Source organism: Emys orbicularis, chromosome 4, assembly GCF_028017835.1.
Source record: "Emys orbicularis isolate rEmyOrb1 chromosome 4, rEmyOrb1.hap1, whole genome shotgun sequence".
NCBI classification, from domain to species: Eukaryota; Metazoa; Chordata; order Testudines; family Emydidae; genus Emys; species Emys orbicularis.
Window position 1 is genome coordinate 119,167,144 of NC_088686.1, and position 26,151 is coordinate 119,193,294.

Genomic DNA, 26,151 nt, shown 5'->3' on the forward strand with positions numbered 1-26,151 from the left:
ACCTGGCAACAATGGGAGGCAGACATTTTGGGAAGGAGGGTAGAGGGAGAAACACAGTGGGGAACTCAGCAGCATCACAGAGACAAGAAGGCCAGACAAAAATCCAGCCTTTTGATAAAGCAACACCCAGGAATCCATAGGCAGAAGGGAAAAGAGTACACACACAAATGGAGAGGGGATTACAGGAATCAGTTGTGCGCTGAACAGAGCTGGCTTCTATGTTTTGGCCAAAAAACAAAGCTAGGGCAGGCAGGGTGCAAATGAGCATTCAGTTAAGGCTGGTTGTCACATAAGCCACTAAACATAGACAGGCCACAATGGCCAAGGCAGGGAGTGGGAAAACAACTTCAATATCCTGGTTGGAAAGAGTCTGATTGCATGAGCTTCAAAGCAAGTACCCCATCAATGAGAGTCAGGAAAAACAACCCCACACACCTATAGAAGGCATCCATCTTGGATCCAACCTCCTTTATACAAGGATATCAAAGAGGCGAAGAACCAGGAAAGATCAGCAAGAAGAGAATTCTGAATCCAACTCCTTAACATATGTGTGGAGAGGATCCAAAACTGCTGGACTTGGGGTAAACATGTTATCTCCAAGACACTGGATGAGTAGGCAGTGGAAGGGGCAGATTTGACCAAAACGAGATGTTGTTTGTTTGTTTCCCAGGGGATCCTGCCATTTCACTTATAGAAATCAGCAAGGCCTTTGTGATTGTCCTTCCCTTGAAGTTCTGGCTCCTTCTGTTTGAGGACTAGAATGGAATCCAACACTACTTTTCAATTAGCTACAAGAATTCTCTTCTCCCTACCTTGGTTCAATGTGATTCCTGTCTGCATGTGAAAAACTGGACACTTGATTTTCTTTTTCTACCACCTTATAGTTCTGTGCCTATTTGGGACCCAACAAAAGAACTCTCCTGGATTGAGAGAACTTCCAGAGAAGATGTGATTACTTTTTAAACTACAACTCAGGACAGAACTAAGTGAAGCAAGTACTTGAGAGAGGATCTGAAATGTCTTTGTTCCAATTCCAGTGAGGTTGACTGAGTGAAAGCGAGCAAGTCTTCTCCGCTCACTCGAAGGATGATCCTATTTGTATTACTGCATAAAATCCAAAATGCTACAGGATTTTCTCAACCATTTATTTATCCCTCCACCATTATAAGTGATGTTTTGCATTAAATACCTTCAGCCAGTCTGCCATAATCACCACACTGGGATCCTTTAGAGCACTGAAGAGTTGCTTGGTGGCTCTTTTCTTCTCCTGTCTGTAATTCTTCTTCTGTACCTGTTTCAGAATGGAGAAAATAGCAGCTGTAAACATGTCCTTTACTGCATACTTTACTTAGAGAAGGGAGGGAACTGCTTACATAATGTATCTGGAAAAGCAATTTATTGTGCAGAGACAGCCCTCATGAAACTTACCCGGCCTCACACGGGTTCCCTAGAAATCAACAAAATTGTATGTTCTAGTGACAAAAGTATAAGGGAACACAGACAGCAGCCAGGATATCAAGTATCTTCATTGATAGCTAAATTCTACAAGCATTCTTGATTTAATGTTTTTCTTATTAAACTTAGTTCTGTCAGTTACAAAGGTTACACAATCTGCTGTCTCCCTGCCTACAGAGCAATGGAGGCAGACTAGGGAATCCCTGTGAGAAGCTATGCAGAAGCAGATTGGAATTGAGGCATATATAATCACATTTTCACCTAGACTAAATCTCCTGGAAAGTCATCCCTCATGTACACAAATTGAAACCTTTGAACCACACCAGATATAAACTTGGCCACTTGCTTTAAATCAACATATCAGGCTTAGGGTGTGACACACCTGTGCAGTGGTGAGCAAGCAGTGGTGTCATATCGATGTCAGTATTCAAGGTTACTTTCATTGTGTGGATCACATAGGTTATACCAGAGGGGCTGGCTCTACCATGTGGGCAGAATTGCCTATGGCAGCCAAACATTTGTAACCATTTCCAAGGTACATGAATGTAGGGAACAAGGCACTGATATTTCCCAGTTTGCCAAAGGCAGCAAGAAGAGCTCTAAAGCTACTATTGACCATAATAATAGTAGCCTCTTATGCAAGACTGGTTTTGTGAACCGCCTTCCTTACTCAAAAGCACCAGCTGACCTATTGCTTTGAGATGGTGATGAGAGCTAACTAGATGGTGTTAGAGCACACTCTGTGTGTTACTAATAAGAGCTAAAATGGATTGCAATCCTCCTGTTGGTCGAAGGGCTCTGGAATACATAGATAACTGTTCAGATGCATGGTGATTGTGTTGTTTTGTTCTAATTACAGAATATTAACAACTCCCATATGCAAGACTGGATACAGGAACAAACAGCTCTGAACCTGCAATGACCAAAAAAGAGTGAGCAGCTTGATGGGTCATGGGAAATAACACTCAGAAGTAAAAGGAGAAGTAGTTTACAAGAGGTTTTTTTTTTTTTAAAACTATCAATATTTTCTAAAAGGAAATAGCTTGGTGACACTGCAGCCCAAGGCAATCCTTATTGTTTTGTACATACCTTCAATGTCTCCTTCTTAGTAAATTTGGCTGTGGGAGACGCACACTCTTTATCAGACCCATTGCAAAGCTTATACTCAGTCTGAAAAAGAAAAGACGAGGAATGTGTTAATGTTAAAATGATTAAGTGAAATGCTTTAATGAAAAGTTGATTACATCTTCCAGGAATCCACAGAAGGCAGATTGTAGACTTCATCAGCACATTAGACAAACTCACTCAGGAAGGGCACATTTCTAGTGTAATCTGTGAACTTCCTTTTACACTTACAATTACTTAGCATTTCCCCCACCCCCCATGTTTCTACACAATTTCCTTCTGCAGATTTCTATCTGTAAACAATCCCATTATTCTCATTCCTGTCTTTGAAAACATCTTGTCCCTTCTTGGATCACAAATTTTAGGACATCTAACATCCTGAAGTAAAAATTGGCCTTTCCTGATGAGCATCAATTTTACCACCACATGTTTTCAATAGTCTTTGTGTTCAGCAGAATTTCAGTCCTCAAGGAATCTAAGAGGACAGAAACTGCTTGCTTACGCACAAAGTCTCTCCTTCACGTTAGGATTGCATGCACCTACTTCTCTCCACTGCATGAACACACTTTAGCAACTACAGCCCATCAGTTACATTGAGAAGGAGCATTATGGAAGAACGTGAATATTTTATTGCTTCTTTTCCTGTGGTTTAGCTAATGGAAACAAGGAGAGTTAGAACCATGTGCTCAGCCACTGGTAAATGGTCTGCAGACTACATTTTGAGAACTGCTGCAGTAACTAAAACGTGAGGGGTTTGACCCCCATCTGGAGTATTTGAAATGCAAATTCCTAACCAGTCACTACTTTCTATAGAGTGTGAAAAATAAGTGCAAAAATTGCAGTTAATATGGACAGGAACACTGTATAACCTATTACAGGTTCTTAAATACTTGCTGCTGGTATTCTTCCACTCAAAAAACAAATAATAATAGTAATAAATAAATAAATAAATAAATAATACTACACATGACACTTAGAAATGAAAACTTGAGTAGTATATCAATACCTTTTTTCTATAAATAGATTTGACCAACAATATTACAAGCATTTTTATTAATTAGCCTCGCTCAGAGACAATTCCTGTGTAATTTTCAGCTTCTGCCTCTGCCCAACTATTCAGGGTTTTAATTTTTCTGGAAGACCATGTTCTCACTCTCTAGCTGCAATGCAGTCTCTTGCATGTTCTATATTGCCTCCCCACATAGGCCACCTTCTGACAGACACAGGATTTACAACAGAGACCCACCCTGCAGCTAAGACCTCTACTAAAAAGTTAGGTGCACATAACTAGATCATTCAAGGCTGTGAAAAATGTCATGCCCTGTGTGATGTAGTTAAGCCAATGTAAGCCCTAGTGTAGACACTGCTAGGTCAGTGAAAGAATTGACCTAGCTACTACCCCTTGGAGAGGAGAATTTTACTACAGTGATGGAAGGGGTTCTTCTGTTGGTATCTACACAACAGGAAGTGGCTGTAGCATTTATAGGGGTCTGTAGACATACCCGTACAGAGAGAATTCTGCCCTTAGCGTCGGTGTCACATTTCAAAGGCCAGTATTTCATATTTGAGAGCTACACTGCCACTTTTTTTTTTTTTTTTTAAATGAGGGAACTTCTCTAAGTGCCAGAAGGCTTTTTGGGAGAGAATTATTTGGGATTATAACAACATTATGTTTTTAATAAGTCCAGAGAATTAGCCTCTAAAAATTGTCAGAAGAATTGTATATATTTATTTTGCACCAGTCAGCATGGAAAATGCCATGTTCTTGAGCTGCAGTTATGAGCCAAACATTGGGGGAAGTGAAACACAAGGGACTAAGTACAAAGAACACTTCAGCCTGGTCAGCATGAGAAAATTAGGTCAGCATAACTATATCACTCAGGGGGGTGAAAAGTCCCCACCCTGGAGGGGCATAGCTAAGCTGACCTAAGTCCCAGTGTAGACAGTGCTAGGTTGGCAGAAGAATTCTTCCATTAACATCACTACTGCCGCTCTGGGAAGTGGATTACCTACGCCAACAGGAATTTGGCTCTTTCGCCATTGTAAATAGGAGAGGAGGTGGCCCAAGAGACAGCAACACTTCAAAAGTGACCTACACCATGAAATAGCTTGGGAACCCTTAATCTAATATCAGATGGAGGGTTTCTCTTAGAAACAATATGGAATAGCCACATCATCCTCAACAGCACTTAATCAGTGTTGTTTTCCATTTACCTTAGCTACTATTTTAGACGAAGGCTATTTAAGGGCCTGATCCAAATACCACTGGAGTCAATGAAAAGACTTCCATTGACCTAAATGAGCTTTGGATCAGGCCCTTTAAAAGGAAGGATTGTCTCATGTTTACACTGGCCTAGGACTCAAATCATCTGCGTTCCAGTGCCAGCCCTGCCATAACCTTCCTGTGTGGCCTTGAGCAGGTCACTTAATCCATGTCTCAGCTTCTTAGTCTAACATACTTCATGGTGATGGTAAGGATAAATTCATGAGAGAGAGAGAGAGAGAGAGAGAGAGAGAGAGAGAGAGAGAGAGAGAGAGAGAGACAGAAGTACTCAGATACTAGAGTGCTGAGCACAATAGAAAAGCCGATAAAAAATAAAATAAATACGATGAAGTGGCGGTAATATCTCAGGAAGTTTCAAATGTGTTCCACAATAACAGCCTAGAGCACTAAATCCTACAACAATTTAAACACTTTCCCCCATTACACCAAAGTACTATAGCAATTATTATAAAGGAGGGTCACCGGCACTGGGGCATTCCTGTAGTGTCATTTCATTCTGGGGGACAGGTTGCACTTTTAGACATAAAAAGTTAATTTATTGTTAAGTATGGGCCTAAAAGAACATCTAATTGTATTACAAGCACCACTGGGAAGTTAGCTACCTTTTGATACTGACAGGGCCGGCTCCAAGTGTTTTGCTGCCCCAAGCAAAAAAAATTTCCAGCGCCCCCCCGGCCCCACCCCAACTCCACCCCTTCCCCGCCCCATTCCAACCACTTCCCCAAATCCCTGACCCCGCCTCCTCCCCCGGGCGCGCCGCATTTCCCCTCCTATCCCTCCCTCCCAGGCTTGCCTGGGAGGGAGGGGGGAGAAGAGGAGTGGCGGCATGCTTGGGAAAGGAGGTGTAGGTGAGCTGGGGGGGGAGCAGTTCCTCTGCTCCCCCCCCCCCCCGGTTACTTCCTGCAGCCCTCCCCGTGCCCCCCAACGCTGCAGCTCACCTCCACTCTGCCTGCTCCCGAGCACGCCGCCACCGCTCCGCTTCTCCCCCCTCCCTCCCAGACTTGCTGCAAAACAGCTGATTCGCACGGCAAGCCTGGGAGGGAGGGAACAGAAGCGGAGCAGCGGCGGTGCGCTCAGGGGAGCAGGCGGAGCAGAGGTGAGCTGCGGCAGTGAGGGGCGGTTCCTCTGCCTCCGCCCCCCCAGGGTTACTTCCTGCGGCCCTCCCCACGCCCCCCACCGCCGCAGCTCACCTCCGCTCAGGGCCGGCTCCCGGCTTTTTGTGCCCCAAGGGGGGGGGGGGGAAAGAGGAGCCAGAATGCCGCCCCTTGGAAAGTGCCGCCCCAAGCACATGCTTGGAGCGCTAGTGCCCTGGATACTGAATCAGACTGAGTTCTGAATAGAATTCTCAAGGAAAGAAATGCTTTCTGCTCTGCTTTGGTTTCCAGGTTGAGTTATCAAATTCCTTGAGCATATCAAGAAAACAGGCATTGAGGGGATGTTGAAGTTAGGGTTGGAAAAATGCTTTGTCAAAACCTTATTCAAAATCCTTTTAAATTTTAGTAATTCTTCTGCCCTCCCTCAGATGAAGTATGGAAGTATGATCACCATTAACCTCAGGTTACATGATAGTGCTATTGTGGCTTAACATGAGTTTTTATTGTTTTTAAATGGAAAATTATTTCCATTCAGCAAAGTGCTTAGGAATATTAATAGCTGGGTGCATCTAGATAATGTACTGGTGCTCTCTTGCTTTCCCCATGTATGAATTCCTTTTGCCTTGGACACTAACAGCAAAATTGAAATCAATGGCAAAAATTCTGTAGATTTCAGTGGCACTAGGATTTCACCTAAAGAGTTCACAATCACATATCACTGCTTCCACTGGGGTTGCAGAGAATCCAGGTGTTCTTTCTACCACATGAATCATTATCAGGTATCTCCATATTAGCCTCAACACTTATTCTGCCCAGTTACTTTAGCGACTATTTTTATATTCATGATTTTTAACATTACTTTTCCCCACTTCATTGCCTCTTCCCTCTCCACTTTCTTTGCATAGCTTCACTAAGTCAATCTGTGGCTTTTAATTGCTTCTAACAACCCAGAGAAACATCCTAAACCACTTGGATGTCTTCTGTTTTCCACCCCAATGCAGGCCTCCTGTTTGCCTGTGTTCTCAGTAACCCACAAGCCATCCCTGACTCTCCTCTCCTCCACCCAGCCCTTTTCTTCCCTTCTGACAACCTCCTTACCACTATTCCTGCAACTGCCCCTGCATTCAACACTAGCAAAATCTTCCTCCAGGTCTTCAGCTCCCTTCTAACTACTACAATCCCCTCCGCAATGGCTTGCCAGAGTCCAAGCAGACTACACCTCCATATGTGCAGAATCAAGCAGCTCACCTTCCCAAAGGAACAGAGAAGCACTAAACACAGAACTCCTCCTCAAAAACCTCCACTGGCTCTCCATTTATTTCAGGAGCCACTTAAAAATGGCTTTGCTTGCTTTCTGAACCTTCCATAAACTTGCTCCAGCCCACCTCATGGGCACAGTCTCTTCCTTCTTCTTGGCCCCTCTCCTTGTCTTGCACCAGATTTAGTCTCTGCCTTCTAACTCCGTCTTCCCACTCTCAGGCTAGGTCTACACTACCCGCCTGAATTGGCGGGTAGAAATTGACCTCTCGGGGATCGAATTATCGCGTCTCGTCGGGACGCGACAATCGATCCCCGAATTGACGCTCTTACTCCACCAGCGGAGGTGGGAGTAAGCGCCGTCGACGGGAAGCCGCGGAGGTCGATTTTGCCACCGTCCTTACAGCGGGGTAAGTCGGCTGCGATACGTCGAATTCAGCTATGCTATTCGCGTAGCTGAATTTGCGTATCTTAAATCGACCCCCCCCCTGTAGTGAAGACCTGCCCTTAGTGTGAATGTTTTTCTCCCCTACAACTTCTGCCATCTAGAGTCCTTCTTGCATTGCTCCACCTTGACTCACCTCTTTTCAAATTTCATCTGAAAACCATTCTCCTTTCTTGACCATTCTCTGCCTTGTGCCGATTGGCTGTGTGCTCCAATCCTCTCCTTCATATTCTCAGCTCAACCTCACTCCACACCTCCCCCTCCTCTCCCATCCCCCTCATTTCAAATATCATCCCATCCCTAGGTTTTTCATTTAGCTACTCCCCTTTCCATTCAACCCCACCCCTAATTATTATTTTTTTAATTGTGGCATTAACATAATGTTCTCATTACACACTCTGGTTATGTGTTAGACCCCCTTTCCCTTACCCTGCCTCTGTCCTACCCATTCAGACTGGAACATCTCTGAAGTAGAAACTGTCTGTTCCTTTTTGTTTGTACAGTGGCTAACACAAAGAGAGAGGGGTGCCCCAAGGCACTGCTGAAACACAAATAATGACTACTAATGTACAAATGGAGCAGCATTGTATTCTAATTAGTTCAACTGAAAAAGCACTCCTGGATGACTGTTAATGTAACAGTTACAATGTGCATGTCACATTAAAATGTCACACACTGTACCAGGTGGAATCTGAAGGAGTAAGTTATTTCCCTCACCTGGGCATGGAAATTTCATATATAGGAGTAAAGCATGTGGATGCTGGGGAGGAATAAAACGCAAGGGTTCTTCCCATGTTTTGTCCTGTTTCATTCAGCTTTCAGCCCTTGAGACTTCACACCTGATTTATCTTGTCCAGGTAAGTGAGAGAGCCCACAATGACTCGCATCACCTGCCTCCTCCAGTGGGAGCTGGCTTCCTAAATTGCTTGTGACACTGGATTGGCTCATTGTCACCTCTTGTGGCAAAATGCTGATGAAAGGACAGCAGGAGAGAATATACTCAAATCTTGATGGAGGAAGCTATATTATGTAGTACATATCAAATTGTGCACACACACTGCCCACTTTTGCATGTGAACTATTGCAATAAAATGTCAACAAGGACTGTGTCCTGGCAAGAGCGATGTTTGGAATGCTTGGACTCTTCTCTTTTAAACGATGCTCAGGGAGCACAAAGAACGTTTTGTTCCTGGATCCTGCCTCTATCAGATCTTTCTGCCAGCGGAGTCTGGTCCCGATTTCTTGGTTCACTGGATAAATGGCAAAAACTTTGTAAGTTGCCAGACTTGTGACTGATCTTTTATAGCACTTTTAAGCATAAACGTGGCTTTAATTAACTCAGAAAAGTTAAAGGCACGCTGCCACTTGGAACTCAAAAGACTGATTTAAGACAATGTGGGATTTGTAGTGGCTCTATTAAAGCCAAACTGATATATCATAAACACTCTATTGGTAATTGTATCGCAATTAAAATAAAGCCAGGAGGAGGCTTCTAGCAAAAGTTTTGACTCATCTTTCCAACTACAAATCAAGCAATGAAACCAATACAAAACAAACTCTCAACATACAAAAAACCCTCACTCCTGCTCAGCTAAGCTTTCGAGCTTTGCTGCTAGCCCAATACATTATGGTACACTGACATCTGAACTCATGTCCTATATTAACTGTAGCTGTAATTATGACACTCATATGGTGACTTAACAGGAAAAGGAAACTAGCACTGAAATCCAACTTCAAGATTTTATGGTTAATCCCTTAGAATGAGCAACATTTTAGGTCTTTGCAAGCAAATCATGGGATCGCAACAGATTTCTGGGCACTAAGTAATAGTAACCCCTGTCATCAAAGCAGCTGGAAGACAAGAAAGAGATTAACCACTTAGCTAAGGCACATATCACCTTGGTACCTGACATTAAAGCACAACAACAGAGCTTGATGATGAGGAAAATAATGAGAGATCAGAGTCTTATGTTAGACTCAAGTATGAAAGTTTGCATTTAGAGAAAGTTGAAGCTTAGCGGTGGTTTCGCAGTCCCGTCACTGCCAGTCATGAGCATTGCCAGTAGGATTGCCGATAGTCCAGAATTGTCCTGGAGTCTCCAGGAATTAAAGTTTATGGGGCCCTGATAAAGATTAATCTTTAATTAATGATTATATCATGTGATGAAACCTCCAGGAATAAGTCCAACCAAAACTGGCAATCCTAATTGCCAGTGGACAGCAAAGTTAAAAGGCCCTAGGTGAAGATGGGAAAGACGTTAAAAATGTTTTGAATAATTAGAATTAAGAGGAAGATGATATCATGTAAAAAGAAAGTGATACCTCTTGTTTTTCCTGCTCTTATTGTTTATAATAGAGCATAGATGCCCCAGCTGAGATCAGGGCCCCATTGTGCTGAACATTGTACAAACACCTGGAAAGAAGCAATCCTTGCCCCAAATAGCTCACTATCTAAACAGACAAGAAAATGAGTGGGAGAAATGTAGTGCCACCTCCATTTTGCAAATGAGGAACTGAGACAGAGAGCCCAAGTAACCCGCTTGAGGTCACACAGGCCATCTGTGGCAGAGATGGAAAGCAAAGCCAGGTCTCCCAAGACCCGGTCGAGCGCCCTAACCACAAAGCCATTTTTCTTCTCCTTCGCAGGAGCCAGTGAAAAGGTCAACAAGCTTTGGAAAAGTACGTCTGTCACAGTAACTAAGCTGAAGATGCACATATTTGTAATAAAGCCAGTTAAACCTGCTGGTGCAAAATAAAGCCCAAGTATTCACAGCCTCATGTTCTCTGACCAATACTAAGGTTTTTCCTAGGAAAGAGCCTAATAATGCTCCCTCTCCTGCACTGCCAGAATTGAGGTAGGGTGGGATGACGGCTTTAATTTACTCCAGTCCTACACAACCGGTTTCATCCTTGACTCTGAATTCCGTCTGAGAAGTGTTGTGACAGAGAAGTAGGGGACTTAATGGGTTGGTAACGACACACAGCCTTTCATGTCTAAGTTAAAGTCATAGGAACAAAGCAAGCCCAGATCAGCAGTGGCTGAAAAGCATGACCATCTGAGTGCTGACCATAGCCTATGTTAACGTGGTCTCAGGGCAGCTCCAAACAGACAGGTGTCCACATCAGATTTGCGCTCACTGGGTGGCCAACTCAGAGAGGCCAAGGACTGGAGATGGAATCCAACTCCTAGAGAATGCACTTTTGCGACAGCTGAGAGGCACAATTGTGGGGCAGCTGGAGAAGCTTGCTTGCCGCAGTACCCGTTCCACTGGCCTGCCTACAATGCTGTCAGGCTGGCACTTTTCACCAGCAGGGAATTCACTTTAAATAAAAAGGAATTAACAGGCTCCTTTCTTGAGCTACCATGCCCCAGCGGGGGTGTGCTCTGGCATAATCCCAACACTGGTATACAGCAACAGCCCCTTTCTACACCATGTCCAGCCCTTCTCTTTTATCCAGAAAGGCAGACGAGCAGCTGCCCAATGTGGATGCCAGTCATTCATTCGCTGGCAGGCAACTTTAGTTCAAAAAGGCTGGGGGGTTGCTACTAAAAGTTATTGTTTGAGACCCATTGTGACAGTCTCAGGACTTGTCGTAAACTGCTTTGAACACGATTTTAACCTCATCCCTAAACTTCCCTAGACACCCTGTTCATGCATTCAGCCCTTGGGAAGAGCGGAGGAACTGATCCGAATGGCTGATGAGGACTGACACTTCAGGTGTGTATTTTATCATCAGGGCCGGCTCTGGCTTTTTGGCCCCCCAAGCAAAAAAAAAAAACCTGCGGCGCGGCCAGAGCCCGGGTGCAGGGGGACCGGCTAGCGGGGGGAGGGGGAGGGAGCGGGCGGGAGAGAGAGAGAAGGGGGGCGGCCAGGGCTACAGCGGGGCGCTGCCACGCGGCCCCTCCCGCCGCGCCGCGCCACCTGCCGGGAGGGCTCCGCTCCGGTCGGCAGGGAGGGAAGGACGAGGACTGCCCTGCCGGGCTTGCTGCAGGGCACTCCCGTCCTCTGCGCCGCTGCCCCCTACAGGGCGGCCGGAGCGGAACAAAACAAAACAAAAAAATAGCGGCCGTGCCGTCCTAGGATTGGGCGGAATGCCGCCTCGTTCAATCTGCCGCCCAAAGCACCAGCTTGCTCGGCTGGTGCCTGGAGCCGGCCCTGTTTATCATGATTGCAATGGTCAGAAAATATCAGCACGTCTCACATCTACAAACCTGGTTCAATTTGCCCCCTCTGACCAATAGGGTTGCCCAAGGGATACATTTGGCTTATTGTCTGTCTCTCTACTCCCATCCCAACTCCCCTCTATTTGTGTTTATTTAGTATAGTCACTGTAAATCCATGAAAATTACAATTTGGGTTCTAAAAAAAGTGTTTTCTTCTCTATTTATTGCTGATCCAAATATGACCTAATTAAATAAGCTCTCTTTGACTCACCATAGATGGAAGCACTATTTTAAATGTAAATATATATATATATATATAAAAAAAAGATGCCTATTCCCAGCTCTAGACTCTTTGACAATTAAGAGCTACAATTCATTTGACACATAGTTTCTAAACAACGCAACACAAACATCTTAGTAATGGACATGGATGGAGTGTTGAATTCATGCAGGAAAATGAGAAGAGACACCATATCACCTGTGGGTGAACACTTTTCACAAAGCAATCACTCTGTATCTAACCTATCAGTCCTCATCCTCAAAAGAAACCTGCACAACAATTTCAAAAGACGAGCCTGGGAGCTGAAATTCATAACTTTGCTAGACACTAAAAATCATGAACTGAATAGAGAGAGACTAGATTTATTGCTTATTACAACAATCTATAACTCACTACCACCCCCACAGCTGCCTTTTCCCTCTATGTCTAGAGGGACATTAACAGACCACCTCACCTTTAACGGTCCCTTGAAATATGTGTTAACGAGTTATGTTAATCTGTTCCAACTTGTATTTAACTGTGACACACAGAGTACATTTCCCAGACCTGAAGAAGAGCTCTGTGTAAACTCAAAAGTGTCTCTTTCTCATCAACAGAAGTTGATCTATTAAAAGATAATACCTCACCCACCTTGTCTCTCTTAGTAATGGAGAGTCAGTCTGCTTACATCATTTAGATAGGAAATGAAACAGGAAACTAACTACATCTTTCCAGGTCTAGCATGTTCAATCACCAATTTCCAATACTGGGGATGAGCAGAGGTGGCCAGGTTTTGATTTTCACAAACCCTCAGCATCTAAGTTATGGGGGCCCAGCTGCACTTCAAAGGAGTTCTCTCTGTGTGGGTGAAGGAATTCACCTGCCTACCTCCCAGTGCAGGATCAGGGCCCTGGTTTGGCAAAAGCAGAACCAGGCCTGGGTCTGAACTAGGTTCCATGTCATCTCAGCCTCCAAAGCTGCAGGAAGGGGCTGGATAAGGTTTCAGTTTTGCCTCATCTCCATCTAATTATTAGATGATAAATGCCCCTAACAGCGTATAGGAAAGAATAACCAATCAAAAGGCTGCTTGATAAACAGCAAAAGCCCTTCTGGGTGTCTGAGTGCTCTGCAGCTTTCACCCCTTACCTAGACACACCTATAGGAACATAAATCAGAAAGCAAGCACTCAACCTGGAAATATACAGCAGGGCAATACTCAAATCCCTGCAACATCAATAAATGCATTTCAATGGAGGGGAAAAAGCACAGGAATGTAACTGAGAAATCAAACTCTGATTTACATGCCATTCTGTTGCCCATTATCTGTAGGCCAGTCCCTTGACTAGCATGAGTGGCCTAACCACGGATAAACATCAACTAAGTCTCCCCACCACTTTCCTAAATCACGGGTTTAATATCAGTCTGGTTGAGTCTCCAAGATGACTGGGATTAAAGAGGGCCCTGGGTTCAGATCGTAGCTATCAGGTGACTGTGGACAAATCACTGGACCTCTTTTTTGCACTGTCAAGCTATCTGGGAGCCTGGGTTCAAATTAGGAACTCAGCTGAAAAACAGAGGTTGGACTGGATCTCAGCTTGTCTAGTTACAGCAACAGGGTATACACATGCACACAAAGCCATTTTGTACTAAGAAAGGTTACTGTCCCCAGTGCTTTTCTAGAACAGCATCTCTCCCTGCTGCTTCTTGATCAGGATTCCACTGTGGAAGTGTTTACAATCTTCTGCCCACACTTATAAGGGAGTCACAAGACCTGGGCAAACCAAATGCATTTAAAGATACACGAAAGTGTGCTCTGTATGATAGGAAATCACTTCAACCTCCAGCTGTTTCCTTTGTGCTGTATTTCAATTTCAGATGAAAAACTTTATTTCATTTTATAGCTTCATATCTGAATATATTAAGTTAGAAACAGAAGCCTCTTAATAATTTTATGTCTAGCTATTCTTCGGAAACAAATTAAACCAAAATCCCATGTCCCAGTTTCAAATCTAGATCCAGGTTCATAGGTTGATCCTATAGCTACATTGAGTCAATCTCGACAGGCAGAATTTTTTAGATTTGGATCCTGATTTTGAACTCCAAATTCAGGAGTGTTCAGATCCGGGTTTTCAGCTTGGCTTATGATACAGATGCAATGTTTTGATCTGGGATTTTGGCTCTTATTAATTATTTGTACTGCACTAATGCCCAGAGGTTCCATTGTGGTGGATGCTGTACAACAACATAATAAAAGTCTCAGCTCCCAACAACTAAGCTTTAGGCTCTCCTCCCTGACCAGAAACATTGTTTCAGGGGATGCCTCTTAAATAGCAACCTTATAGTGATCATTATTAATATCTACATTATAGTAGCACCCATTCCCCTCCAAGACCACAAACAATCATGGTCCTATTGGTCTAGGTGCTGTACAGGCATACAAGAAGGCGTTGATTCATCTGTATCCTTCTAAGCATGCTCTCTTTCATATAGGGTGACCAGACAGCAAATGTGAAAAATCAGGACAGGGGGTGGGGTAATAGGAGCCTATATAAGAAAAAGACCCAAAAATCAGGACATCTGGTCACCCTACTTTCATATCACACACATGCACACAGCATTACCGTATGTACTGCCAAAGATGCTCTCTGAAGGAGTTTAAAAATAACCCACACTGCGAAGAGATGCAAATGAGACTAAGAACAAGCCCCACAATACCTTACTAATGGAGACTGGAGTCTGTGGAGCCTCATCCTTCAGTGCTGACAGGCTGTTTCCTTCCATGTCTTTTCCTGCAACAGAGCAGTATAAACAAGAAACTGAGAATTTCTGTGGAAAGTCATGGCTACTCCAAGCAATTACTCTAAAAAGACCTCTGCTAATAGAGAGCAGGAGAAATTGTCACAGGCGATAGACACAGTAGGGCAGCTCCAGGAAGACAGTGCTGCTTTAAATAACCTAGTCCATATGTAAATTAACTTCAGAAAACATGTTACAGATTTGTTGTAAGAGTTTCAGATAACAAAGGGCACTATTTAAAATGTTTGGTCTTTTCAATTGTTACTATTTAACTACTACATCCAAAAAACACTAAAAAATGAGTGTTAAGGTTGCAAAGTCAAGCACTCAAAGAGTAAGAAATGCCAGAATTAAGGCTGCCTATGCACTCTTAATTTGGCCCCCTATTCATTAGGAGATGGTCTTTAACTACACGTTCACATACTATTTTTCCACTGGCCTTCTGCCTCATTTAGTGCACAAAATGAGCCTCTGGTGAATTAAGAAGAAGCTTTTCAATATTTTGTTGTATCCTCCTTGCTCAATGCATGGCCCCATACCTAAATGTATTTGACAGTGTACATTCTTTTCAACAAATATTAACCTTAATTATAAAATCTTATAGAACGAGAACTATATCTAGATGTAATTAAACAATGAAACAATAAAAGATTACAGGTTTTCTGGAATCAACTATTAAGATCCCCTGACCAAGAGGTTATTGGATACAATAAGAAATATTAATAATAATAGTTAGCATTTATGTAGGGCTTTATATTGTCAAAGCAGAGTACATGTATTTCATACATGTTGAATATTTTAATGTTATAAAATATGTAATTCTATTCAGGACAATACAATGTTATTATCTACACAAATTCTGTATTTTTGGTAAATTGTAATGATGTCCTTACACTAAAGGAAAACTTATAATCCCTATTGAAAAACCCATTCTATTAGACTAGATTTTTATTTGTCTTGACACTATTCTTTCCCAAGTCCAAAGTAACTTTGTTTTCAAAATTATTAGTGCTTAGGGGTTCACAATGCTTGATACAGTAAATAACCACTAAAACTGTTGGCCAAAACTCAGTGACAATGTATTACCACCAGACGTGTTCATAGAGAAATTTCCAAATGCTACCGCAAGGTAGACAAGTCTCAGAGACACATAAAAAACACAGGGGGAAATCCTGGTGCAGCACTACTGAAGCCAATGAGAGTTTTGCCACTAACTTCAATGGGACCAGAATTTCACTTAGAGCATTTAGTGCAGTGGACTGGAAGTCAGGACTTGAAGCTTTATTCTTTGCTCTGCCACAGATGTCCTGTGTGACTTTAGGCAAGTCTTATCACCTCAGTGCCTCAGTTCCTCCATCTGTAAAATATGGATAGTACTTGCTTACCTGATGGGGTGCTGTGGATACATTAATGCATGTTTAGGAGAGCTCAGATACCATGGTGATGGAGAATCATAGAAATTGGACAAGTAGTCCTATATATAGTACCACTAGTACCATTCTCGGCTTGGGCCAATGAAACAAGAGGTATATTAAATAACTGTACAACTGAATCAAGTACAAACTTGGCATGTCAGTAAGAAGCAAAGTCTTAAAAATGCATCTAACAGCCATTTAAGAAGCCAAATGCAATGAGGCAGGCAGAAACTTGTGGAGGAAATTAAGTTTCTTATGACATTTTTTTCTGTTAAACTTTCATTATAAAATGGGTGAGAGAACAATCTGTTTGGCTGGGCTGTATTGATAAATAATCGGAGTTGTGACTGTAAAGTCGATAGGATTTCACTGGTCAGTATTGTTGAGGTTCTGTGTAGAAAACTGCTGATTACAGTCACTGATCAGCAATTCAGAGCCTCGTCGCTTTAGTTAATAGTATAAATGCTTCTCAAATTTAATTTTACAATTGCAAAAAGGCTCTCTGGACTCAGGATATCACTGAACTGAGCACCTTCAGCTTCCAGCATCATGGTTAAGTGCCCCTGTGAATTCAGACACAAGTCCCTATGCTCCTCCTGCTGTGGAGTGCAGAGGAATTGACCTAAGAAAGCAAATGCCTCCAGAGAAAGGAGAGGATAGGGGAGGGGGATTTATCTCCATTTTATACATGGGAAACAGAGACACGGGGAGGTTAAGTGACTTACCCCAGGAAACTAGTGCCACAGCCAGGAACTGAACACAGATCTCAAACTACCAATATAATTCCTTAACCATAAATTCATCCTTCCTCTTAACAATCCTCTTTTCCCTTCAGAAAAGGAGGCCAGAATAGCCACTTCATTCTCTGATGGACCCAGCTGCCTCTGTGCTTAGTTTGTCATGTGCACCACTTTCCTGTCATATGCCTTTGAGTTCAATATGCTATCATGGAGCAGATCACATCATGCATAACACCACAGATCACAATAAAGCACTAAATTCAAACATAGGAATTAGACAAGGCTGAAGTTGGTTCCTTATTCACAGTTCCTTAGTTATGGTACTAGCTCCTTATTCATAGTTCCCAGCTCCTTATTCAAAGGCAGTGTCACGCCATGTCATATTTAGTCATGCATGCAATTCTACACTTGCATGCAAAATGGCATCCTCCACACAGCATGACCTCATACATACACTGCGTGCGAGGTCATGTTGTGTGGAGGATGCCATTTTGTCCATGCGATGGGAGGCTGGATGGAGTTGTCCCACAGGCAAAGCTGGTCCTGGGGCATGCAATGCATGCCTTGCATATAGTGACTACACATCACTGAACAAAGGCCAAAGCAGTTTTAAAATAGAGCACTGCAAGATTAAGTTGTTAGAAATGTTATCAAATTAGTGACTGTGATAAAAATTTAAGTTACGAATTACTTAATTATATATTAATTAAATAATCACATAAGGAGCTGGGTTTTGACTCGCTGTACATGACAAATTAGGTCTCAGGTCACCTCAAGTGACATCTCTGCAACCATCAGACTGTTCTAAAGCTAGGACATACCACTTGCTGACCTTACAGGAGTGTTGATACTTGGGCCTACAAATTTACCCTAATTGTAAACTCAATTGTAAAAAGTATAGGAAAGTTCACAACATGTTAACATTTGTTACTGCAGGTTAATGTAACAGAAAGTCAAGTTGCTTTCAATAACAAGTGTTATAAACAGGCATAAGAGAACCAGACAGAGAGACTAGATGAGTCCAAACAAGAAGGTCACGCTGATATAATTCAAGGATTATGCTGAATTCAAGGATTATGCTTATTTATACTGCTCTATATATTATACACTGAAATGTAATACAATATTTATATTCCAATTGATTTATTTTATAATTATATGTTAGAAATGAGAAAGTCAGCAATTTTTCAGTAATAGTGTGCTGTGACACTTGTGTATTTTTATGTCTGATTTTGTAAGCAACTATGTTTTGGGTACACAAGACAAATCAGACTCCTAAAAGGGGTACAGTAGTCTGGAAAAGTTGAGAGCCACGGATCTAAGAGACTGTCAAAGAAGGGCATTTTCCTTCTAAAATGGAAGGGCCCTCCCATTCCCGCTAGTCCCCCATCACCTTATCCCCCAACACTTGCCTCTCATTCCCACCTACTCTTCTACCCCAGTCACCTTCATAGAAAGCATGTGCAGGGTTTTTTTTTTTTTTTTTTTTTTTAAGAAAAAGTCATTTCAGAGCTTTCTGAATACTCTGCTGTACTCAGATATTTCCCAACAATAATAAAAAACCCTTGGACAGAGGCAGATTGGGTTGGTGCCTGGGATAGCACTTAGATTAGAGAACCATAACATACCCCGGGAGCCACACAGATCCTGTGACGGAGAAGTTATTTTACAAATAGTTAGCCTCTCTCTGCACATGCACAGTGTAATCCACTGGATACGTGAGCCTTCTCAGGCACCTAAGTTAAGAAACGAAACTCTTTCAAATAACATTTTAATTTGATTCCCCCAAAGGGTTTTGGGGGTAACTCTTGAGCACTGGAGATACTGGTGCAATGATCTGAACCTTGGTTTGATCACTTTTTGTGCACAAATAAACATTGCCAGAATGGGTCAACTTTAAGAAAAGTGGTCTCTCCCCCCATCCCCCACCAGGCGCTGTATTTTGGGAAACTGGTCATCAAATGACCCCAAATTCGAATCACTAACAGAGCCCCATGACCCCATGAGACATGCCAAATTTCAAAGCAATTCAAGTAACCATGTGGACTTTAGAGCACTTAGAGTTGAGCTTTAAATAGAAAGCAGGTCTTAACTGTAACAATAACAGAGCTATAGCTGTGCTATAATTAGATCCATAAATTTAAGAGTACTCTTGGATTCCTTGCTGACGCTAAGTTCTCACATAGCAGCAGCTACAAGTCATGCTTTCTTGCCATCTCCAGTTGGCTAGGAGACTCCATCCCATCCTCATGGACAATGTCAATTATTCACGCCTTTGTCACCGCTCAGCTGGACTACAGCCACATTATAAACTTGGGCACGAAACCTTCAGCATTTGGGAAGCTCCAGCTAGTACAGAACACTGCAGGGCACCTCCTCAGCAACCCAGGCTACCACAAACACATCACATGTATCCTCTGCTCTCTGCAGTTGTTTCCCATAGAATTTCTAAGCAATTTAAAGATCTTGGTCCTTATCTTCAAGGTGCTCGATGGCCTGGGTTCAGGCTATCTAGAAGATTTCCTAAGATATGGAAGAAATACCATGGTCAGCAGCTCTGCTCCTCAGGCACAATGTAACTCTACAATATAGAATCATAGTATATCAGAGTTGGAAGGGACCTCAGGAGGTCATCTAGTCCAACCCTCTGCTCAAAGCAGGACTAATCCCCAACTAAATCATCCCAGCCAGGGCTTTGTCAAGCCTGACCTTAAAAACCTCTAAGGAAGGAGATTCCACCACCTCCCAGAGTAACCCATTCCAATGCTTCACCACCCTCCTAAGTAAAAAAGTTTTTCCTAGTATCCAACCTAAACCTCCCCTACTGCAATTTGAGACCATTACTCCTTGTTCTGTCACCTGCCACCACTGAGAACAGTCTAGATCCATCCTCTTTGGAACCCCCTTTCAGGTAGTTGAAAGCAGCTATCAAATCCTCCCTCATTCTTCTCTTCTGCAGATTAAACAATCCCAGTTCCCTCAGCCTCTCCTCATAAGTCATGTGCTCCAGCCCCCTAATCATTTTTGTTCCCCTCGCTGGACTCTTTCCAATTTTTCCACATCCTTCTTGTAGTGTGGGGCCCAAAACTGGACACAGTTCTCCACATGAGACCTCACCAATGTCGAATAGAAGGGAATGATCACGTACCTCAATCTGCTGGCAATGTCCCTACTTATACAGCCCAAAATGCCGTTTGCCTTCTTGGCAACAAGGGCACACTGTTGACTCATATCCAGCTTCTCATCCACTGTAACCCCTAGGTCCTTTTCTGCAGAACTGCTGCCTTGCCATTCGGTCCCTAGTCTGTAGCAGTGCATGGGTAAAGCTTGTGCATGCAGTAGGCAGAACGTTCAAGGGGGGCAGTTCTCAGACTGTGAAATGAACTCCACCAGGAACTCGGGACAATCACAAACGTCACCACCTTCTACTCCAAGTGCAAGGCTCATTTCTTTGACCTTGCCTTTTCTAACACACACATAATAGCAACACGTATTTTTAAATAACAAACAAACCTAAACAAGACAATCCACTGCACTTGCTTCTATCTCTGGGGGTGGGGGAGGATGAGAGAACAAACACCGAAAGATAGATGTGTAGTAATACACTACTTCCAGGTGCTCAAATACTGCAGCAGTGAATGTGCTATAACAATCTCTCCAGAATAGATATAATATACTTTGACTGAGTACCGTATGACACGCTGATTATTGATATTGTATAGCGCTCACTTTTTAAAGCAAATGTTAAATGGATTAAAAAATGGCTAACTGACCGGTCTCAAAAAGTAGTTGACAATGGGGAGTCATCTCTGAATGGAGGTGTTTCTAGAGGGCTCTGCAGGGATCAGGACTAGGCCCAACACTCATTAATATTTTCACCAACAATCAGGATAAATATAAAAATCATTCCTGATAAAGTTTCTGGATGATATAAAAATTGGAAGAATGGCAAATGAGGAGGACGGAGCAGTCCTATAGAGCGATCTGGATTCAAGCAAAATCCATTTTAATTAATCTAGGAACAAGGAATACCGGCCATATCTATCAAATGGGGGGGCTGTGTCCTGGAAAACAGTGACTCTGAAAAGGATTTAAGTCATAGAATCAGAGAAAAGTAGGGCTGGAAAGGACTTTGAGAGGCCTTCTTGTCCAGCCCCCCTGTTCTGAGGCTGAATCAAGTATATCTAGACCTTCCCTGACAAGCGCTCGCCCAACCTGTTCTTAATCTCCAATTACAAGGATTCCGTAACCTATTCCAGTATTTAACAAGCCTTGTAGTTAGAAAGATTTTCCTAATATCTAACCTAAATCTCCCTTGCTGTAGATTAAACCCATTAGTTCTTGTCCTACCTTCCTTGGACATCGAGAACAAGTGATTACCATCCTCCTTATAACAGCCCTTAACGTATTTGAAGACTTATCAGGTTTCCCCTCAGTCTTCTTTTCTCAAGACAAAACATGCCCAGTTTTTGTAACTTTTCCTCAGAGGTCAGGTTTTCTAAACCTTTTAGCATTTCTGTTGCTGTCCTCTGGACTTTCTCCAATTTACTCTACGTTTTTCTTAAAGCATGGTGCCCAGAACAGGACGCAGTACTCCGCCCAGGCTATCCAGTGCTGAGTAGAGCATGACTGTTACCTCTTGGTTTTACATACAACACTCCTGTTAATACGCCCCAGAATGCTATTGGCCTTTTTCACCATTGCACCACATTATTGGCTCACATTCCTTGTATGATCCATTATAACCCTTAGGTCCTTTTCAGCAGTACTGCTGCCTACCCAGTTATTCCCTGTTTTGCATTTGATTTTTCCTTCCCAAGTGAAGTACTTTGCACTTGTCTTTATTGAAGCTAATTTTGTTAATTTCAGACCAATTATCCAATTTGTCAAGATCATTTTGAATTCTAATCCTGCCCTCCTAAGTGCTTACAACCCCTTCCATCTTGGTGTGATCCACAAATTTCATAAGCAAACTTTCCATTTTATTGTCAACTTTATCAATGACTTGGCTAAATAACTGAATGTGAGCTCCCAATGTGATCCTTGGATGTATAAATAGGAGTAATGAATACGAGTAGGGAGATGATTTTACCTCTGATTATGGCAGTGGTGAAACCAGTATTGGAATGCTGTATTCAATTCTGGTGTCCGCATTTAAACAGGATGTTGAAAAATTGGAGGGGGCACAGAAAAGAGACAAAAAGTGATTCAAGGGCTGTAGAAAATGCCTTACAGTATGAGTTAAAGAGCTCAATCAGTTTAGCTTATTCGAAGGAAGACTGAGATGTGGCTTGATTATGGTGTGTAAATACCTCAACATGGACAAAATACTGGGTCGTAACAGGCTCTTTTAACCCAGCAGAGAACAAGAACCAATGACGGGAAGCTGAAGCCAGAAAAATTCAAATTAGAAAGATGTGTGCCTCATTTAACAGTAAGGGTGATCAATCATTAGAACAAGCTACCAAGGGAAATAATGGATTCTCCATCCCTTGGAGTCTTCAAATCAAGATTGGGTGCCATCCTAGAAGATACATTTTAGTCAAACACAAATTCTTACTGAGCTCAGTGCAGGGTAAATCGGGATGAAATTCTGTGGTGTTATACAGGTCAGACTAGATGAACTAATGGTCTCCACTGACCTGAAAATCTCTATGAAACCCTGTTACTGTCCCTTCTGCACACACCCCTTTATCCAAGTTTCCCCTCTACAAAGATGTTCGGTGCTATGGTTGTGTCAGGATTACAGACTATAAAAATCTCCTTATGGGGAGGCAGGCAGCACCTCGTTATGCAGCAATTCAATGCAGAATTTAATGAAGAAACTTCCCTTCTGTGCAAAACAGGGTCTTATACAAACCCTTAGATATGCTTAAGTATAGGTATCGCTAGCAATCAGTACTAACAGCAGCAGCAATGGCTCAATTAATTAAAATATTATAAACACTAAATAGCAACTTCTTTACTTATTTTACAATTTCAGAGTCAAAGTAAACAAGTGCAATGCATTATGTCAACTGAGTATGTCATTTAATTAAGAGTATTTCTTATGCATTTTACTTGCAGTTAAGTCTGATCACAGAAACATTCAAATATTTGACCCTCTGATTTACATCAGAGATTTCTGTGCATGATCTCAAGTAAGCTGAAAGAAAACAAGATGCATTGCAAACTAGCAACTCCTGTATCTTTTCAAATACCATTCACGGATCAGAGAAAAATGAAATGCCCTACTTCAGAAAAATCCTTCCTCTGCCCTCTGTAGCTCTTTTCCAAGTAAACTGAATATAGCATTAACATTTAAAGTAATGTTTCAAAATACTGGTTAGTTCAATAAGTCATCAAATTATTTGCGGGAAACAGAGTCTTTTGAAGCAAAGGTGTTGTCCTTATAGCTACAAAGTTGTCGGGACAACATACAACACTGGGAACCATTTTGCATGTTCCCACAAACATGGTCAAACTGAGGGCTGGCATTTCTATGATGGAATTTTGGAATTAACACAAAGAAGGTGAAGATATTCTAGGCACAGAGAGAGTTTTCCAAATTCCATTGAAGTGTACCAAGCCACATTGCTGCTGTATGAGTCTCACAGTTCAACTAGCTGCTTCAACTGACTATAGTATAAAGGCATAAGTAATTTGCAAGCACTGTTTTCAGTTTTAGAACCACCAGAAACCACTCAGAGCAGCAGTATGCACTGAGCTAGGCCTTGTATGTTTGCAGACAGTTAATAAACATGATTATTGGGAGCCAGCTGTGTCCAAACAGTGCCTTCATTTTTTTTTTTTTTGGTGTGAAATGAGCAAAAGACAAAACACTAATAAATGTTTTTGTATCTGTAGTTTACCCATGTTTCCTGTTCTTAATTCACGTAACAGCAAACCACAGATCCTACAGACTTCATTTGAAACTATCATAATTTCTGTGAAAACATAACTGTATTTTGCAACAAATTGGCTGAATATGGCTTTTTATTATTGATTTTATTTACATACCTATTGTACATTTACTAACAAAGAAAACTCAAATCAACATTGGTGTAATATGTGTGCCAGAGCAAAATTAAAAGGTTCACTTCTGCGAGTGGCATATCCTCATCTCTTCATAATGAAAGATCTCTTGCAGGGAAGTGTCACTTGGGGTGACCCAATATATATTGTCACAGACAGCCAGTCAAAACCAAGCTCCTTGTTCAAGGCCTCTTTACAACACTGAAGTGAAGGAGGGAGGGGGCATATGGCAGCATATTATGCTAGAACATAGCCTCAGGTCAGTCCCCAACCCAAATGAAATCTCCAAATCCTGTGCCTCCTGACCTCACTGATGCCTTTGTGGACCTCAGCCGGGTTGGCCCCCTACCAAGCATAGATTTTTGGGGAATTTATGCTCAGTCTACCATAGTTTGGAGATCTTCCTGTGAAGTTTTCATATACCCCTGTCCAACCAAAACCTCACACCCCCAGCTCACACAGAAAAAAGCCACAGGGAGGTCGGGGGGGGGGGGGGGTGAAGAGGGAGGGGAGGAAGAGTACACAGAGCTCAACCATGCAAATGGGAGCCGGAACTCTGACTGATCCCCTGCCCTTGGTACCTTTGCTGGCACTTTCCTCCCCATATTCCTACAGGCATCCGAGACTGGGTGGAAGTTAGAATGCATTCACACATCTATGCAGTTGCTGTACTTAGCTCTGCAGTCTGGAATTCTCCCACAGCTGAATACTTTCCTCTTGTTCACCCTACTAAATAGAAGCATTTGATACAAGCTGATAAATGCTTCTATGTGTCAGCATCTAGGTTATATTGTGTCCTTATGCTCTTCATTAATTGCACAGAACTTCACACAGGAAAATATCAGTTTTTCAGGTAACTTTAACAAACGATCTCAAGCAGGCTTCTTGTAACACTGCAGAGAGACAGAAAGCCCTTCTTTTGATGGCAGATTCAAAGGATCTGCCATCCCAGTATCAAACACAAAAAGTGAAAAAAGCAGCAGACCCCAAAAGATAAACCCCCCTCCACAGCAGAAAGCACATTATCCCCCCAGAAAAAGAAAAACAAGCAAATACATAAAAAGCCAAACACTTACCAGCTTTGTAAAAAGCAGCAGTTCCTCCCCCCCAATCACAAAATGACTATATTAGAGCTACATTTCCCTCACAGATTTAAAGGGCCAGCTACTAAGACAGACAGCATGCTGGGAAAGGCTCCTATAAAAGGATAAAGCAAAAGCTTTGAGCTCAGTAATAGCAATGGGTCCAGAAGAAAGATTAATTGATCTTATTGAAAGAGTAGTGAAATCACACTTCTCTGAGTGCTAAAAACATCCTGGAGAAAGCCTGTAATAATATAGTCTGTGGTTATATACCATATGTTATGCATTTGAGTTATTGATACTTTCTGTTTGTTCTTCTATATAGTTATAATAAATATCCTGATCCTTTCTGGAAGAGTAGCAGCTTTTTTTCACTTGAGGCTCACTACCATGTCTTGACCCACAGGTTCAATTTACTTCTCCCTTAGTAAGTCACAATCTAATAAGCGTGACTGATAACTACTAGGGTCACTTTCTCTTAACACGAAGCTAAATAAGTGCAGGATAAGGAGTGCACTGACTAGCTTAATACAATAGGAGAATTGCTGCTTCATAATTTTTCTGGTATAGCATATGAATAACCACATAGAAAAACACAGGCTATAATAACTAATATATTGAGATAGACCTCTCTCATAGAACTAGAAGGGACCCTGAAAGGTCATTGACTCCAGCCCCCTGCCTTCACTAGCAGGACCAAGTACTGATTTTGCCCCAGATCTCTAAGTGGCCCTCTCAAGGATTGAACTCACAATACTGGGTTGAGGAGGCCAATGCTCAAACCACTGAGCTATCCCTCCCCCCCTAACAAGACAGTATGGAACAAAACCTGCACTGATGCCCAGCTAGTGTGATCACAATGAGTTAAAACTGCATAAAGTAGATATTAGGCTGAAATTTAGTTGTGTGTATGGATCTTGGGCCAGATTTACAAAGGTATTTAGGAACCAAAAGATGCACATAGGCACCTGGGATTTACAAAAATGCTTAAGCAGGTTAGTGCTTAACTCCCACTAAAAG

At 42.4% G+C, this 26,151-nt stretch overlaps 1 protein-coding gene across 1 annotated transcript in view; it reads right to left on the reverse strand.

Moving 5' to 3' along the window:
• Window positions 1–26,151, reverse strand: part of OSBPL5 (oxysterol binding protein like 5) — a 135,272-nt gene that overhangs the window by 59,737 nt on the left and 49,384 nt on the right. Inside the window, exons 3-6 of the mRNA XM_065403141.1 lie at window positions 14,800–14,873; window positions 8,337–8,351; window positions 2,545–2,619; window positions 1,190–1,291 (exon numbers count right to left, since the gene is read on the reverse strand). Coding sequence (XP_065259213.1) covers window positions 1,190–1,291; window positions 2,545–2,619; window positions 8,337–8,351; window positions 14,800–14,873 — 266 coding nt within the window. The remainder of the gene's footprint in view (window positions 1–1,189; window positions 1,292–2,544; window positions 2,620–8,336; window positions 8,352–14,799; window positions 14,874–26,151) is intronic.